This window comes from Vicugna pacos, chromosome 16 (assembly GCF_048564905.1).
Source record: "Vicugna pacos chromosome 16, VicPac4, whole genome shotgun sequence".
NCBI lineage: Eukaryota > Metazoa > Chordata > Mammalia > Artiodactyla > Camelidae > Vicugna > Vicugna pacos.
In genome coordinates this window covers 36,910,957-36,927,266 of record NC_133002.1, presented here as the reverse complement: position 1 = coordinate 36,927,266, position 16,310 = coordinate 36,910,957, and the positions used below count along the sequence as shown (strand labels likewise).

Below are 16,310 nucleotides of genomic sequence, written 5' to 3'. Positions count from 1 at the left end.
CTCTCGAAAACAACAGGCCGCTCCAGGTAAACACAGGGTTAAGGGGGCGGGTCCAGCGGCAGCCACGTGCCGGGGCGAGAGACTATTGGCTCTCCAGGAGTTGTTTGTGAGCCGCCATTGGCGCCGTCAGGGCGCCGCGACGAGCCGAGGGAGGAGGCGGCCTCAGCGGCGCGGGGCCGGGCTAGGCCGACCCGAGCGCCGGCGCTGCCCGCGCGAGGACCGGAGTCTGAACCCGAGCTCGAGGCGCGGCCGCCACCGCCATGCGTTGGGTCCGCGCGCTGCTGAAGAATGCGTCCCTGGCAGGGGCGCCCAAGTACATCGAGCACTTTAGCAAATTCTCCCCGTCCCCGCTGTCCATGAAGCAGTTTCTGGACTTCGGTACGAGTGGGTGAGAGGCGGCTAACAGCGGGGGCCCGCAGAGGGGGTGGGGGGTGGAGATGAAGGGGTCCTGGCCGGAAGGGTTAATGCGGAGGATAAAGGAGGCTGAGTGGCAGGGAAGGTTTGCTTGCAGGGATCCAGGCAGGAAAGGGTTAACAGGGAGGCAGGGGCTGGCCGGCCTTGAAAGGATTAAGGGCACCCCGGCTGAAGATGCTCCCGACTGGATTGTTAGCGGGGAGTGACGGCACTGAAAAGGAGGGGTCCAAGGTGTCTTCCCAGGCTTTGTGAGGGTTCTTGAAGAGGAAAGGGCAGTGAGGTGGTGATGTTAGGGCAGGAAGGGAGTAGGATGTATCCAGGCACTAAAGGGTTACTGGAGGTTGTTCTGGTGACTGTAAGAGTGAGGGTCAGAGAGAGAATGGGAGCGATGCTGGTGGGAGTAACAAGGCAGGGTTGGGAGGTGCAGCCATCTGGAAGGAGACCTGGCCTAGACATGGGGTCAGTGGGGGAAGGGGGCACTTTCAGAAGAGTCAACAGGAGAGGCCCTGACTAGTACACCTCAAACCACTGGAGGATCTGGCCCCCAGCTGTCCCAGTGGGCAAGGACACTTGAAGATCAAATCTGCTGCGGCCTGGCCGTCTGTCCTCCACTGAGCAAAGGCCTGGGGCACCATGAGATGGAGTCAGGCGGCTTGTACCCACCCTTGGCTGCCCTGGGTTCCTGGGCCCCGATCGCATTCTGGGGTTAGCTCTGGAACAAGAGCAAGACTGTGCCAGCGTGGCGACTGAAACAGGCATTGTGTGGTTCCTGTCTTTTCACACAGTATTTCCGTGGTGCCAGCTGGGGATTAGGAGGGGATACCCAGGTCTCTCAAGAGTTGAGGTAACAGTGCTTGGCTCAGATTACAGCTGTGTCACTGATGGGAGGGGGTGGGGAGGTGGCAGCCAGGACATAGGGCAGCTGTTCCCCAGGACTTGTCTGCCTGCCCCCCTGCCTTGTTTGCGCCCTCCATGTAGGAAAGCCCAGTCCCAGCCCCTAGCAGCTGTCCAGTCCTGACTGGACCCCTATTACACAGCTGGGAGGGACTCACAGTAGGGTTTGGTCCACTGGGAGTTTAGTGGGGGAAACAGACCTTCAGAGGATGACAACGTGCCCTGGGTGACAGAGTTGGAAGCAGAACCTGGACCAGAACCTCCTGACTCTGGGCCATGGCCTTATTCAGTTCTCCCTCCCCTCTTTATCGTGAAGCCAGGGCAAAGACGGAGGTATTTGGACCCCAGTTCTCAGTCCCTGTCTACCTCACAGGTGGGTGGGCATTAATGTATGGGCAACTCTACCGTAGCCCTAAAGACCAGCTGGGCCAGAGATGACACCGGGACCCTGCAGCTGTGGAGGTCCAGGCATAGCTCCCCTCAGCCAGGGGGAGCTTATCCTAAGGTAGGGATGGGTTTCTCAGGCTCCTCTGCCCAGCTGGACCAAAGTGCATGTCTTCTCTGAGGAAAAGAAAGAGAAGAAGTGAGATAACTTGGGCTGGAGGCAGCTCCCAGTTGGCCCGGGGTGGCCCTGGCCTCTGTGGCTGAAGGCATGCGGGGTTCAGCTGAGGGTATGGGGAGGATGCAGCCTCCCTAAGGGTTAGGCTGGGTGGTGCGGTGGTTGGTGCGCTGTAGGGATCAGGAGAGACGCCTTGTCCTGTGCCCCTGGTCTCTTCTCTGAACCCTCAGGAAATGAAAGATTTAGTCAACCTGACCCCCAAGATGTCCTCTGGCTCCAGTGGTTTGCAACTGTGTGGGCTCACCCTTCCCTCTCCCACCAGGGTCCAGCAATGCCTGTGAGAAAACCTCGTTCACCTTCCTCAGGCAGGAGCTGCCTGTGCGCTTGGCCAACATCATGAAAGAGATCAACCTGCTTCCTGACCGGGTGCTGAGCACACCCTCAGTGCAGCTGGTACAGAGCTGGTAAGACCCCTGGCTAGGTCTCTGCACCTTGCATTCCATCGCCAGATGCCCCCTGCTCCCAGCAGCCTTGAGGGAGGTGGGGACAGGGGGGGCATGGGCTCGGAGAGGTAGGAAAGGCCCAAGGTCAAGTGGGAATCCTTGGCCAGGGCAGGGACAAAGACCAAGCTCCTGGCTTCCATGTCTGTGGGACAGACAGGTCCATACAAACCACCCTCCATTCTCTGGAAAGCCAGGATCCACCAGGTTCCACCTAGAAAACCATCATTTTCACAGCCAAAACCCCAAATCAGGCTAATGTCAGCAATTGCCATCAGCCCTGGTCCTGAAACCGCAGCACCTGTTGGATAATATTTACCTGGGGTAACTGTGGGAAACTGAAACAGGAAGAAGCGAGTCTTTACATTATATAATCCAAACAAGTCAGCTGATTTGGGATGTTGGAAAACACTCAGATAGGCCCAGAGATGGCACAGTACCAACCCCAGAGAGCTTTGGATGGGCAAAGATCGAAAGTTTATTGCACGGAGCAACAGTAGCAGGGAGAAATCCTCAGTAAACAAAATCCCTGTTTTTGTCCAGGGATAAGTAACTGAATGGCATTAGCCAACGGCCAGTCGCATGAAGAATATAAACAACAATTTGCTCTGTCACTGGGCATGTAAATGGCTAGTGATGGTTGGTCTTCAGTGGCACGTGTGCAGAAATCTTTTGCCTGTTCTTCTGGCTATGGCTGTGGTTTCCTTTTGGGTTTGGGGTGTCCACACCTACTTGGACCCCAGTGCTGTGCTGGGTCTAGGAGGTCGGCGGCAGCAGCTGCCCTCAGGGAGCCCACCATCTCATAGGGAGAATAAAAGAGGGCAAACTAAGAGCTACATAGTCAGTGGTAGGAGCAGTGAGCTGCTAAAGAGTTAGTTTTATTTGAATTAAAATCAAAATATTATTTTAAAATAACTGACTTTTTTTTTTTTTACTTCGTTGCAGAAGTATAACATGTTCACTTTGACATTTGGAGAACACAGGAAAGTAGATAAAAGAGAATGCCAACCACTATCCTCCACCCCTTAAACAAACACTGTTAAGGTTTCATAAGGTTTGACTGGTGCCTTTCCAGCCTTTTTCTATGTGTGGATATGCAAATGCATGACTCATTCTAATTAAATGAGGATAAGGGAAGGCCAGGCACATGGTCCGTGCACAGTGAATTTTAGTTGAATCAGAAAGTTGTGGGGCCTACTATATATAAAATAGGTAAATAAGGATCTACTATATAGCATAAGGACTTATATTCAATATCTTGTAATAACATATAATGGAAAAGAATCTGAAAAAGAATACATGTATATGTAACTGAATCACTTTGCTATCCACCTGAAACACTGTAAATCAACCATACTTCAATTTAAAAAAAAAGCCGCTGCTTGTGCAAAGGTGTGGAGGCAGGAAAGGGCCAAGCTAGAGCATCTGAGCACAGGCTTTGTGGACATAGTGCTGTTAGTGCAAGCTGGCAAGGGAGGGACGGGGAGGGCAGAGCCCGATTTTCATGTAACCCAACGAGGTCACCCCTTGCTGGGCCCTGTCCCTTAGAGGTCCAGGACCTCTGAGCCAACCGGCATTTCCTGCCATCGGGCAGTGTGGAAGGCATGGGGAGGAGACAGAAGGTGCCATCTGTTGTCCCCAGCCTCCTCCAGCTCTGTCCAGCTGAGTGACCTGGCTGCCTCTCCAGCTGGTCCCTGACTCCAGGGCAGGGCTTCTCAGGCCTCTCCCTGGACAGTGTGTTCCTAGGAGAGTCAGAGGATGCAGGGAGGGAGGGCAGGGAGCTGCTGAACTGCCTATGATGCCCTGGGCCCCGCAGAGCCCCTTCCTGAAAATCAGTTACATGTGTGGGGGCTTGGCCTGACCTCATTCTTCCCTCAAAGATGGGAAGTGAGTAATGTCAAGCAACAGCAGGAGGGAGTGAAGTTAGACAAGAGAGAACACGTCCCAGTGGATGGTTCCACTTAGAGGAGAGCAGGCCAAGTACTGCTTGCCAGAGGGTGCTGACAGTGAAGAGACAGCCTGCTGAGGTTGTTTCCGGAGAATGGGCATCGGCTGCAGTAAGAGAGACTGTGGTCTGAGGGAAGGAGGGACTTCCTGACAGGGACAAGGCGCCTGACTGTGAGAGAGGGCAGACCTCCCTCTCCAGGAGAACCACCTGCCAGCCTGGATGATGGAGGCAGTGGAAGTGGGCAGAGTTTGCATGAGAGGAGGGGGACAACCTACCAGGTAGACTTGCAACAGGGCCACTAGCCTCAGAATCTGATGAGTAAGGAGCGAAACCTCTCCTTTGGGAAACGGGTAAGTCCTGTGCCAATGCTATTAGTAGTAGTAGTGGTAATAGTTAATATGTGGTAACAGCTAATGGAGTTTCTACTCACCTAGGGGAGAGGTTGTAGGCAGGAATTACTATGGGCAAATGAGGAATTCCTGGCTCCGAACACACTTGATAAATGATTTCAGGTGGATAGACTTGGTGTAGTGGGATCCTGTTTTGGAGGTGACTGGAAGGTAGCGGAAAGCCCCAAGCGTGGCTTCGGTGTGCCTGACTGCGAGGCTTGGCTTTGCTGCTTGCTGGACGCTTGCTGTTTGCCCAGGCACATGGTCTCTCTGAGCCTCGGCTTTCCTCTCTGTAAAGTGGAGTCCATTCTGTTTGTAAAGGTCCGGTGTCACTGCTGGATGTGAAAGTGACAACTCTAAACACAAATGATGTGCCTGAGTGTGTGGACGGCAGCACCTCCAGGTTTTCTTAGCCCGTGTAGTAATGGTCACGATGACAATGACAGAAGTGGACATACGTGGAGGGCCTGCTGGCCATCAGGACCTGTTCCAAGTGTGTCCCCCTATTAACTCATCTAACCTTCACAACAAACAAACTTATGAAGTAGGCCTTGTTATCCCCATTGTATAGATGAGGAAACTGAGGTTCTGAGAGATGAAGAAACTTGTCTGAGCTCATTCAGGGCATCAGTGGTCGAGCCAGAATTCCATCCCAGGCTGTGTGATCTGGAGGCTGCGTTCTCAAAGGGAAAGGGAAATGCCGCGTGCTGGGGCAGTGACCTGCAGTCAGAGATCTCTGAGCTCGTGGAGCAAGTCAGTGGGAAAGTAGATTTTCTTTACCGAGATGGGTTTGACGGCTAGTGTCACGGGGGCACAGAAGGAGTAACCTTGACAGTGCTCAGGAGAAAAAGGAGACAAGACAGCCTGAAGAGGGGTGTGGAGTCCACAGGATGTACTTCTAAGAAATGGAGTTGCAGAGTAGAATTAGATGACAGTGAGTCACTCCTGTCACCTACAGGGTCTTTGCAGAGCTTGCAGGGAAAGGGGCGGGAGGTGGTATGGCCAGCACCTTCTCCTGCACCTCTCTTGTCTATCAGCAAGGTGTATGGACCCCAAACCAGTCCTTGCCCTGGAAAAGAATGACCACGCACAGGTTCTGGACACCCAGGGCCTGTTCCGCGCCAGGCCCACTGCCGGGGCTTTAGCCAGATCCTGCCGCTAAATCCCTCAGATACCTCTTACCTAATCAGAGTGGAGACTAGCCACCCACGTCATCACTAGTCCATGTTGCAGTCCCACCGAGTGCCTGCTGCTTCCAGCCCCACTTCACAGATGCAGACGTGAGAGGCTCAGTGGCCTTTTGAGTGCACAGCCAACAGCACGACCCAAGTCGGCCTGGCTCAGGGCGGTGCCCGCCACCCTTCCACAAGCAGCTCCCACGTCTGTCACCTCTCCCCCCTCACAGGGCCTCCACCTTGCTCACAGCCCTTGTCCCCCGCAGCTGTACACACTAGTGCACGGTGCATACACACACACACACCCACAGACACACACTTACTCCCCTACTCACTCAGTGCTCCCTCTGCCCCCACACAAGCCTGTGCACCCCTCCTCCCCATCACCACACACGCATTCCAGCATCCCTACACCCACACCCACGTACACTCACACTCTCTCTCGCACACACACACATGCACTCTCTGCCTGTCCCCTAATTCCACCCCTCCTACCTCTCAAATCCAGGGCTCTGGACTAGCTAGAAGTCTCCAGAAGGCAGGGTTCGAGGCTTCCACGTTACCTTGAGTCAGGGGAGGAAGTTCCAGGTCTCACCCCAGAGTCGTGGGCAGCCTTGCTCACTGCTGAGGTCAGCAGGCCAGGCCTTCCCTAAGGCGTCACGTTGGGCCCCACTGCCTGCTCTGCCTGGCCGAGGGCAGGAGACCGTGTCTAAGCTCAGCTCTTTCTCTGGCCCTCTGGGGTGGGCAGCCCAGGAGCCAGCATCACTCCCTCCCCAGTGTCTTTCCCTTTTTAGGACCAAGATCTGGCCCAAGGATGAGGTCTGGTCTGCCAGGCCCATGGTGAGCTTCAGTCCAAAGCGAGGTTCCCCTGGAAGAATCATTGTCATCTTCTCTCTTCCAAGAGGACACCCAGGTCCACTTCTCTGAAGGAATGGCCCTGAGAGGGAGACAGGCGGAGGCTTTGAACCCTGCCTCACAGTCTGGAGCCAGAGGCCTGAGGCTGGCAGCTCTCCTCATAGCCGTGCTCGCAGGCACTGCCTGGTGCCAGTCTATCCTGGTGCCCTTTGCTCTGCTTCATTGGCTATGTGACCCGGCCCCATTCTGCCCTTCAGGGTTCATTAGGCAGCCACAGAGGGGCGGTGCCAGCAGCTGGAGCTCTCACCCTACCCGGGGCAGGGCCGGGTGCAGGGAGTCTGTCCCTGCCCCACTCCCAGCCCAGCTGCTCAGGCCCCCCAGCTCCCACCCCCTCCCTCTCTGATTGGCCCCCACTCAGCTGGTCTCCTCTCTTTCCTTCTCTACCTGTGTCCAGCATTGCATCCTTGCAGGTCCTCTTCCCAGATCCCTTCTCCCTCTAAGAATCACGTGAGCATGAAGCTTTATTGTGGGCATGATCAGGGGATGGGGTATGTGGAGTGACGCAGGCCTGTGAGAGAGAGTCCCAGCTCAGCATGTGAACTGTAAAATGGGTGGAGCTGTAGCGCCCACCCCACAGGGGATTGTGGAGGTTAAAGTTGGGGAACAGGTAAGCACAGAGCAGAGCCCTGGCACAAGGCCAGTAAATGCTGGCTGCCCTCACCGTCGACACCAGCAGCATCACCGTTAGGACAGGTGTAGACAGTGAGCACTTGGCCATGTGATGCAGACTTGGCATCAGACCGACCTGGGTTGAATCCCAGCGCAGCTGCTTACTGTGTGGCCTGGGGCATATTACCTGCCCTCCCTGAGCTGGTTTCCTTGTCTGCACAAAGGGGAAATACCACATGCTTGTGAAGGCTACTGGGAAATGAGAGACCCTGTGCAGACTGTGAACGCAGGTGGGCACTGACAGTGACTGGGTAAGTGCCGGCTGTTAGTCTCCAGGGAGCCCGAGGTGATGCCGTAGGAGGGCCACTCTGATTGTCTGACGGGGAGAGGGTACTGAGGGGAAGCTGATCTCTTTTGCTCTCTGGGCTCCCCCTGCCATGACTGTGATGCCTCCCGCCGGGCGCTGTGCCCGGCCCTGGGTGGGGAGGGCAGGCGGGAGCAGCAGGGCTGGGACAGCCCCCTTCCTGCCACTGGTGGCTGTCCAGAGCGTGACAGATTCAAACATGGTGTGATTCAGAGCCTGTGCCCAGTTGGGAGGAGTGCGTCACGTGCCACCTGGGGACTCAGAGGGTGCACTCAGCTGTTGACACTGTTTGAACCACGGCTCATGTCAAGAACAGACATTTGGAGAGTGCTTGCTATGTGCTGGGCACTGTGTTAATTATCATATTTCTCACCAAAAAGTAGTGATAGCAGTAGGTACAAGACTCTCTCTTTTTCTGATGAGAAAACTCAGGCCCAGAGAGGTTCCATGACTTACCCAGAGCCACACAGCTCAAAGTTGGAAAAGCCCGAAGCTGGGAGCAGAGGCAGCTCCAAAGCTAGCTCTTCCACCCTCTTCTCTACTGGCTTGAGCAAGAGAAGGAAGAATAGCAGTTAGGAGGTGAAGGGGCAGAGCGCTCCGAGCGGGGGAAACCGCGGGCCCAGCCGGTGAGCACTTGGAGCAGCCCAGCACGATGCGGTGCAGGAGCACTGTGCGCATGGGACTGCTTCCAACGGTGGGGGGCCCTCTCCAGAGAGGCTGTTGGCCCCAGGGGCCCTCCCCGCTCAGGGTTCTCGCAGCCCCTCCTTCCTGCTGGCTGGCAGTGTTTCTGCCTGAGAGAAGCTCAGCTCTCCGCCTTCCCCAGCCCGAGCTGCGGGCCGAGCGTGTTAGCAGGGGAGCCGTGGGAGTCCTGCCACACGTTGCGGGGCAGGGGACAGTGGCACCAGGTGGGCGCTGTCTGGCCAGCCCTGGCCCCTTTGGGCTCTCCATGGGCTCCAGTCCCACCCAGTGTCAAGCTGGGCATGCCCACCCCATCCCCGAGCCTTCCCACCCATTTAAAATCCACTTCCCTAGGCAGACTGCACAGCTCCTGGGGCCCGGCCCAGACCCACCCACTCAGCCCGGGCCCAGAGGGTGTGAGGCTATTACCTCCCTCACTGAACACCTACTGTGTGAGAGCCCTCCACTAGCCACGCCGCCACCTGTGCCCCACGGGATGCAGTGACAGCCTTGCAGAACTGACATAAAGATCTGTTTCCGGGAAGGGCCCAGGGAGGTTGAGTGCCCTGCCCCAGCCTTCTCTCACTGCTGGCCTTGGGCAGGCCCTCCCCTGCTCAGCCTGTGCCTCAGTCTCCTAATCCAGGAGACCAGTGGTGGGGGTGGTCACTAAGCCCCTTGGAAGACTGCTGTTGTAGGATTCCAAGGCAAAAGCGCTCTAAGAACCGACAAATCAGAGGTTTCCTTGCAAAGCCTACTATGTTGTCCGGGAGGCTCATGTTCAGACTGAGTGGAGGGAGAAAATCAGTGATGCAGCTTGTCTGCTGTGCAGCCCAGCTCTGCGTGGTGCCCACTGGAGGCACAGAACAGAAGTGGGGTCAGGTGGGAAGGGTCCCGGCCCCGAGCTGAAGCGATATCCCCTCCCCTTCCCACACACAGGTATGTCCAGAGTCTCCTGGACATCATGGAGTTCCTGGACAAGGACCCCGAGGACCATCGTACCCTGAGCCAGTGAGTGAGGCCCTGGCTGGGGGCGGGCGGACAGGTGTAGGTCACAGCCCTGGGGGCAGAAATGGATATCCAGTCTGACGGGGAAAAAGCCCCTGTCCTTGGTGTGCCCTGAGTCTGCTAGGGGGTCCAGGCCCTGCCCCTGCAGAGCTCCCAGGCTGTCAAGCAGGCGGTGGGAGATTCGGGGTGGGCTCTGGGAGGAGTGGGCTCAGAATAATCAAGTGGGTGAAGACACTGTGGAGAGGAAGTCAGAGTGGGGAGAGTCTGAGGGTGTCCCAGGGCTGGGGTGGGGTGGGGGCCAATGTCTGTACCCTCCACAGGTTCACCGATGCCCTGGTCACCATCCGAAACCGCCACAACGACGTGGTGCCCACCATGGCGCAGGGCGTGCTGGAGTACAAGGACGCCTACGGCGACGACCCCGTCTCCAACCAGAACATCCAGTACTTCCTGGACCGCTTCTACCTCAGCCGCATCTCCATTCGCATGCTCATCAACCAGCACAGTGAGCGGGCGCGGCGGGCACATTCACTGTTCAAATGTTTACAGAATGCAAACTTCTGTCACCTCTCTGTGTGTAAACTCTTGTTACACTCAGAAACGGGTTGTTGTCTAGAGTTTCTCATTCCAGAAGTCTTCACTATGATAAGTTCCTCACACTCAAATAATTTCAAACCCAAGATGGTAAAAATTATTTTTAAACGTATAGCAAAAGAGAGGAATAAATGTAACGTGGGATGTGTGGGGACAAGACTTCAGAGAAGAATTGTTCAGGCCTACAAAGGTCCAAAAATGGCCTGAGCCGGGGTTAGAGGGGTCGGGGCCAGACGGCAGGAGGGTTAGGAATAGAGGTGGAGAGCTGGGGAGCCAGGGCGCGAGGCAGCGGTGAGGCAGGCTCTGTGCCCCCACCAGCAGCGCCCTCCCTTCCTGCCCGCAGCCCTGATCTTTGATGGCAGCACCAACCCAGCCCACCCCAAACACATCGGCAGCATCGACCCCAACTGCAACGTCTCTGAGGTGGTGAAAGGTAAGCCGTCCCTACCGTGCCTGACCCACAGAGGTGCCCCAGTGACCCCTCCGAGCTTACCTGGCCAGAGGGTGACCCATTCCCCAGGGGGAGGGGGCAAGATCTCCTTGGGTATAATGTTGGTGACACCTTGTGTCTGTGCCAAGAGGACTGGCTGCTGGGGGGAGCCCCCTGTTCCCTGAATGGCCCCTGTCTTCTCTCAGATGCCTACGACATGGCCAAGCTCCTGTGTGACAAGTATTACATGGCCTCACCCGACCTGGAGATCCAGGAGATCAATGGTGAGTGAGCAAGGCTGTGTCTGTCTGTCTATCTGTCTCAGGGCTGGGGGCACGAGAGAGGAAAGTGAGGCGGGAGTCAGGAAATGAACTGTTGCCTGGATGAGGGAGAAGCCGAGCTATTATTGTATTATTGTTATTACTGGTTTATCTGGGAAATATTTATCAAGCAGTAAACAGGCAAGGTCCCTGTTCCCACAGAGCTTACATTCTTGGTACTGGGGAGGATGGGGAACGAGGGCCCTTTAAGCAATGAACGAATAATAAACAAGGTAATTTCAGATCATGATAAGTGACAGGAAGGAAATAAAACGGGGTAACATGACAATGAAAGGCAGGGCCCAAGAGTTGGGCATATCACTTCCCTAAGTCTCCTGGCTCTTCCTGGCTGCAAGGGAGGCTGGGAATTTAGTCTCTAGCTGGGCAGTCCTGTACCAGTTAAAACTTCAAGGGACAGAGGTGTCTGTTACTAAAGGAAGAAAAGAAATAATGGATACAAGAGGTTGGCTATAGGGTGTTCCTACTTTGGATGGGGTAATCGAGGACCAGAAGGACCAGGGTGGTGGGGTGGGAGATTGAAGGTGTGATGGGTGAGAGAAAGAGACAGGTGTGCAGGGCCCATGGGCCACGGACAGGAGCTGGAATTTTGAGAGCAAGAGGAAGCCACTGGAGGGTATGAAGGATGGTAATGACAGGATCTGACTTCCATTCTAAAGATATTTAGAGGTTGGAGGAGGCAGGAGAGGACACAGGAAAACCAGTTAGGAGGTCATTGCAGGATCCAGACAAGGGGAGGGGAAGGTAGCAGAGATGGAAAGAAGGAAATGGACTGGATCTTGGATCTTAGAGGTGGAGGGGCCAGGACTTGCTGATGAACCAGGGGCAGAGGGGAGAGGAGGACCAGGGACCTGGAAATGACCTGTACCCTCCCCATCACCCACCTGCTCCTCAGCCACCCCAGGCCTGCGTGCCAGAAACCTGAAGTGTTCATGCCCCTGTACCTGGACGTCACGTTGCCCATATCCTAGCCTTCCCTTGAGACCTGATTCAAGTCCAGCTCCTCTGAAAAGCCTTCCCAGATCTCCCAGAGAAGCCAGTTAGGCACCCGCCTGCCCCAGGTGTATCTCTGTGTATTGCACGTTTGAATTACTTAGGGGCAGAGACCAAAAGGCAGGCCACTTAATTTCAGGGTCCCCAGGGCAAAGCCCAGGACCTAGCACACAGCTCTGGGTACAACACCTAATGTGAAAGTCAGTTGTGCGTTTCTCTGTCTAGACTTGAATTTCCAAAAGTGTAGGGCTGAATTTTATTCATCTTTATGTCTCCACTGCCCAGCACAGGGCCTGAGATCCTTTCATTTATTGATCCATTGCACCTTTAGTGAGCTGCTGCTGCATACAAAGCCCTGTGCCAGGCAGCAGGAAAAGACACTCAGTCCCTAAAACCAAGAAACTCTCTGAGATAGACTGATTCTTGAGAAGTAGGATGCTGGTGTCAGGAACATCTGGGCAGCCCCCTTCCCTTTCCCCTAGGTGAAAAAGCATTCCAGGGGATTCTGGTAGCCAGATGAATGCTAGTAGACTAGATATAGAATAGACAGATACTATCCGAGTGGATGAATGATGGATAGATAGATAGATGAATCGAAGGATGACTCTGTGCTCTGAATAATTTGATAGATGAGAAAGATAGATGTTTGAACAGATGCATAGACTGAAGGATGGTTGGATGGATACTGAATGGGTAGATAGAGGAATGAATGGATGTTGAATGGATATGATTGATGAATGGATGGATAGATGGATGGATGGACAAACAGACATTATATAATGGATATTGTATGAGAATGGAACAGATATTGCACATGGATAGTTGAATGGACACTGAATGAATGGATAGATGGATGGGTGAATGAGCAGATGGATGGACACTGGATGGTGGTTGAGTGCTGGGGGCTACATTCACCATTCACTCACCTCTTGACAATTTCCTGATCTTTGGTCTTGACTTCCCTGGCAGCATCCAACTCCAAACAGCCAATTCACATGGTCTATGTACCCTCCCACCTCTACCACATGCTTTTTGAACTCTTCAAGGTGAGGAGGCTGTGGGATGGTCCTTTGTGAGGGATGGGGGGCAGTCAAGGCTAGGCTGCTCTCACTCATCTCCTACCTCCTTCCCTGCACAGAATGCCATGCGAGCAACTGTGGAAAGCCATGAATCCAGCCTCACTCTCCCACCTATCAAGGTCATGGTGGCCCTGGGCGAGGAAGATCTTTCCATCAAAGTATGTGACCCTTGACTTTGTGGGGTAGAGACTTTTCTCCTGCCAGGAGGTGGGCTTAGGGAAGACCCTGGGGGTAAGGAAGACCATGAGAAGGTCAGGGGTGGCGTGTGGAGGAAACTGAGATCTGGAGAGCCCCTGACATGTCCCATCTTCCCCAGATGAGTGACCGAGGTGGGGGTGTCCCCTTGAGGAAGATCGAGCGACTCTTCAGCTACATGTACTCCACGGCACCCACACCCCAGCCTGGCACCGGGGGAACCCCACTGGTGAGATGGCTGCATTCCAGTTCCCCCACCTCCCAGAGAATGCCTGTTGGTTTTTTCGTCTCTTTTTGTCAAATTGTCTCTCTTCCCCATCTCTTGCTTCCATGTCTCCCATGGTCTCTCCATCCTCGTGTGGCCATGTGTGATGTCAGTCTGCTGGGCCTCCCTGTTCCTCCCATCTCTCCCTAGTCTGCACCCACCTCCCTATCTGAAGGTGCCTGTCTGTTACCTTTCCTCAGTTCTCCCTGCCCCTCTATCTCTCCATAAGGTTACCACCTCTCTCAGTATTGTTCAACTCACCTCACCTCCCTGTCCATACCCAACGGAGTAGGCAAGGCTGGGTGTGGGAAATTGAGACTAAGAGGAGCCTCGTGATCTGCCCAGACCCCTGGCTTCCAGAGTTCCTCTCCCTGCCCTGCCTGCTGCTCCCTACCCCCAACATGCTCTGCAGCCTTCCTCCCTCCCTCTGCCAGTGATTTCCCTCATTCCACGGCCCACATCTTGCCTCAGAGCCGTCCCTTTCTCATGTCCCCTCCCCACCCCAATTCCAGGAGTCCCCCTGCATGACCCCCAGCTCAGCATTCCTCACTCAGCACACCATCCCTGCAGCTCCAGGCGCCAGCGTCTCATCGCTCTCCCTTCCTGCCCCTTTGCAGGCTGGCTTCGGGTACGGGCTCCCCATTTCCCGCCTCTATGCCAAGTACTTCCAGGGGGACCTGCAGCTCTTCTCCATGGAGGGCTTTGGGACTGATGCTGTCATCTATCTCAAGGTGAGGGCAGAGCCTGGCTGGGGTTGGAGGGGCGGCTTGCTGACAGGTCAGGCAGGGTTGGCCTTTTAGGTGTCTTTTCCATCCCTCCAATCTTTCCCTGATTCCAGACTGAGAATCAGAGCAAAGCTGCAGTTCCCCAACCACCAGACCCCCAAGTTGGCAGGCAGTTTCAGGGAGTCATGGCGCATGACTGCGACCCCTGTCCTGGGAACCTTTGATTCTTCAGACTCAGAAGGAAGGTGGGGAACCACAGAGAACTTGTCATTCAGCTCAGGGGGGAGACTGAGGCCCAGAGTTGGTGACCTTGTTCAAGGTCACACAGCCCAGCTTCCTCCCTCGCTCTCCCTGACCCTTGGAGTGAGTACCCTTTTTGAACCGGCAGAAGTGAGCCACAGGAGGGACAGACCCTTTCATGGGTCTTTCTGGGTTAGTTGTCTCAGCCAGTGTCTGGCACCTGGCTGGGCTGATGTGTGGGCCACAGTCAGTAGCCACCAGAGCTCACGCTGGGGCAAGGGTGGTCTGCCAGACAGTGGGCAAGGCACAGGGAAGCGGGAGAGGCTAACCCTGCTGCCCTCCAGGCCCTGTCCACGGACTCAGTGGAGCGCCTACCCGTCTACAACAAGTCAGCCTGGCGCCACTACCAGACCATCCAGGAGGCTGGCGACTGGTGTGTGCCCAGCACAGAGCCCAAGAACACTTCCACCTACCGTGTCAGCTAAGGGCCATCCACTCATCTGCACCCAAGAGGATGGACTGCTGTCTCTGGGACCGGCCACCATGGTGACCCTCCCCATCCCCCCCAGGTGGGGGGAGGCTCTCCTTGATGACCAGCTTCTGTCTCTGTGGACATTACTGCGGTGACCCGTCTGTGGTGGCCCCTAAGTGCCAATCTTTGTGTCCATGGTGACCCCTAGTGGTCTCCCTGGGTTCAGTCTCTGTGGACCGTGCCTAAGGATTGGGTGATGTCTCCATCCTGATGGGGTGTCCCAGTGATATGTTTCCATGGCAGGCCTCTGCTCTGAGCCCAGAGCTGCCACTTCTCTGCCGGGGTCCTAGGTCTCCCACACTGCCCCCCACAGCCCTGACCTCCCGAGCGGATGTCCTGGCTTGCCTTATTCCCCTGGCCCTTGCCGGTACCCTGGCCCAGGTCCGGTGTCAATGTTAGAAAGGGACTGGGTACCCTCCAGATCTCGGGTAGTGAGAGGTCCCTGGCAGGGACCTGGTCCTGTAGTCTCTCCCTCCGCTCTGAGTTTAAGGTCAAGGTTAGGAGGGAGGGGTCTCTCACCTGGGGCTCACCCCTAAAGCTGAGGAACCTAGGAGGACCCAGAGGTCAGCCGCCCAGCCAAGCTGCTCAAAGCCCGCAAGTGGCCCCAGCAATGTTTCTGCCACCTCCCAAACCCTTCCCCTGCATGTCTTCACATGCATACACCTGCCTGCCCCAAACCCACTGGGTCCCCCTAAGTCCAGACCCCAACTCCCACTGTGCCCGGACACACACGTGCTCAGGGTGGCTTCCTCCCTAGAATGTTCTGTGTACATAGCTAGTTTTATAGCCCCGAATGCCCCCACCCTTCCCCTTAGCACACAAGGGGTTAAAGTTGTGTGCTCCTCCCAGTGGCTGTAATGGTGACAGTGACATCCACAGTAAAGAAGAGATCGAATGAGACAGTGGCTTGGCTGCTTTCCTGGGGGAGGGAGATCCACATGTACAAACACACACAGTTTGCAGTCCCTGTGACCAACACAGGACGTGCTCCAGGCACCCATCGCAGCTCAGGACACGACACACACATGCCACAGGTACAACAGCGGCCGTCACCATCCATTCAGAACATTTGACAGTGCAGCACCCAGTGATCGGCCTGTTGCCCCACGCACACACACTTGGGGCCCAGCCCAGCCCCCAACTGGGGCAGACTGAAAGGTCTCTGGCATATCGTAAGCGTTTATTGAAATAAACTGAGTAGTGCCTCCCTCTCCACATGCACGTGGGCACTTAGATAGCTCCTGGTGGCTTCAAGGACCTGGGAGCTTTCCACCCTCCCCACCAGCCCCTCCTCTGGGCCCAGATGGTGCTGGTGCCCCCATATCTCAGTTCCCCTCTGAAGCCCCTCTCCCAGAACAGACAGTAGAGAGGAAGGAGGAAGGGACTGAGACCCAAGGATGGGGTGGCCCTCAGGTCACAGCCCCTGGGCAGGAATGATGAGAATAGGCAGGCGTTGGGGCCTGTCCACT

The 16,310-nt window shown here is 55.6% G+C and overlaps 1 protein-coding gene across 2 annotated transcripts; it reads left to right on the top strand.

Annotated features, from left to right (window-relative positions):
- The first annotated feature begins 105 nt into the window (after window positions 1-105).
- On the top strand, window positions 106-15,741 carry PDK2 (pyruvate dehydrogenase kinase 2). Of its 2 annotated transcripts, none has more exons than XM_006218649.2 (11): window positions 106-378; window positions 2,190-2,331; window positions 9,382-9,453; window positions 9,771-9,955; window positions 10,388-10,477; window positions 10,681-10,758; window positions 12,775-12,851; window positions 12,944-13,042; window positions 13,201-13,308; window positions 13,962-14,075; window positions 14,654-15,741. In XM_006218649.2, exons 1-11 carry the CDS (start codon window positions 261-263, stop codon window positions 14,792-14,794), a joined length of 1,224 nt encoding a protein of 407 aa, XP_006218711.1. In that variant the 5' UTR covers window positions 106-260; the 3' UTR covers window positions 14,795-15,741. The 2 variants fall into 2 exon arrangements, with proteins under 2 accessions (XP_006218711.1, XP_072794999.1); XM_072938898.1 differs by having other exon boundaries at window positions 255-388.
- Window positions 15,742-16,310: the final 569 nt, after the last annotated feature.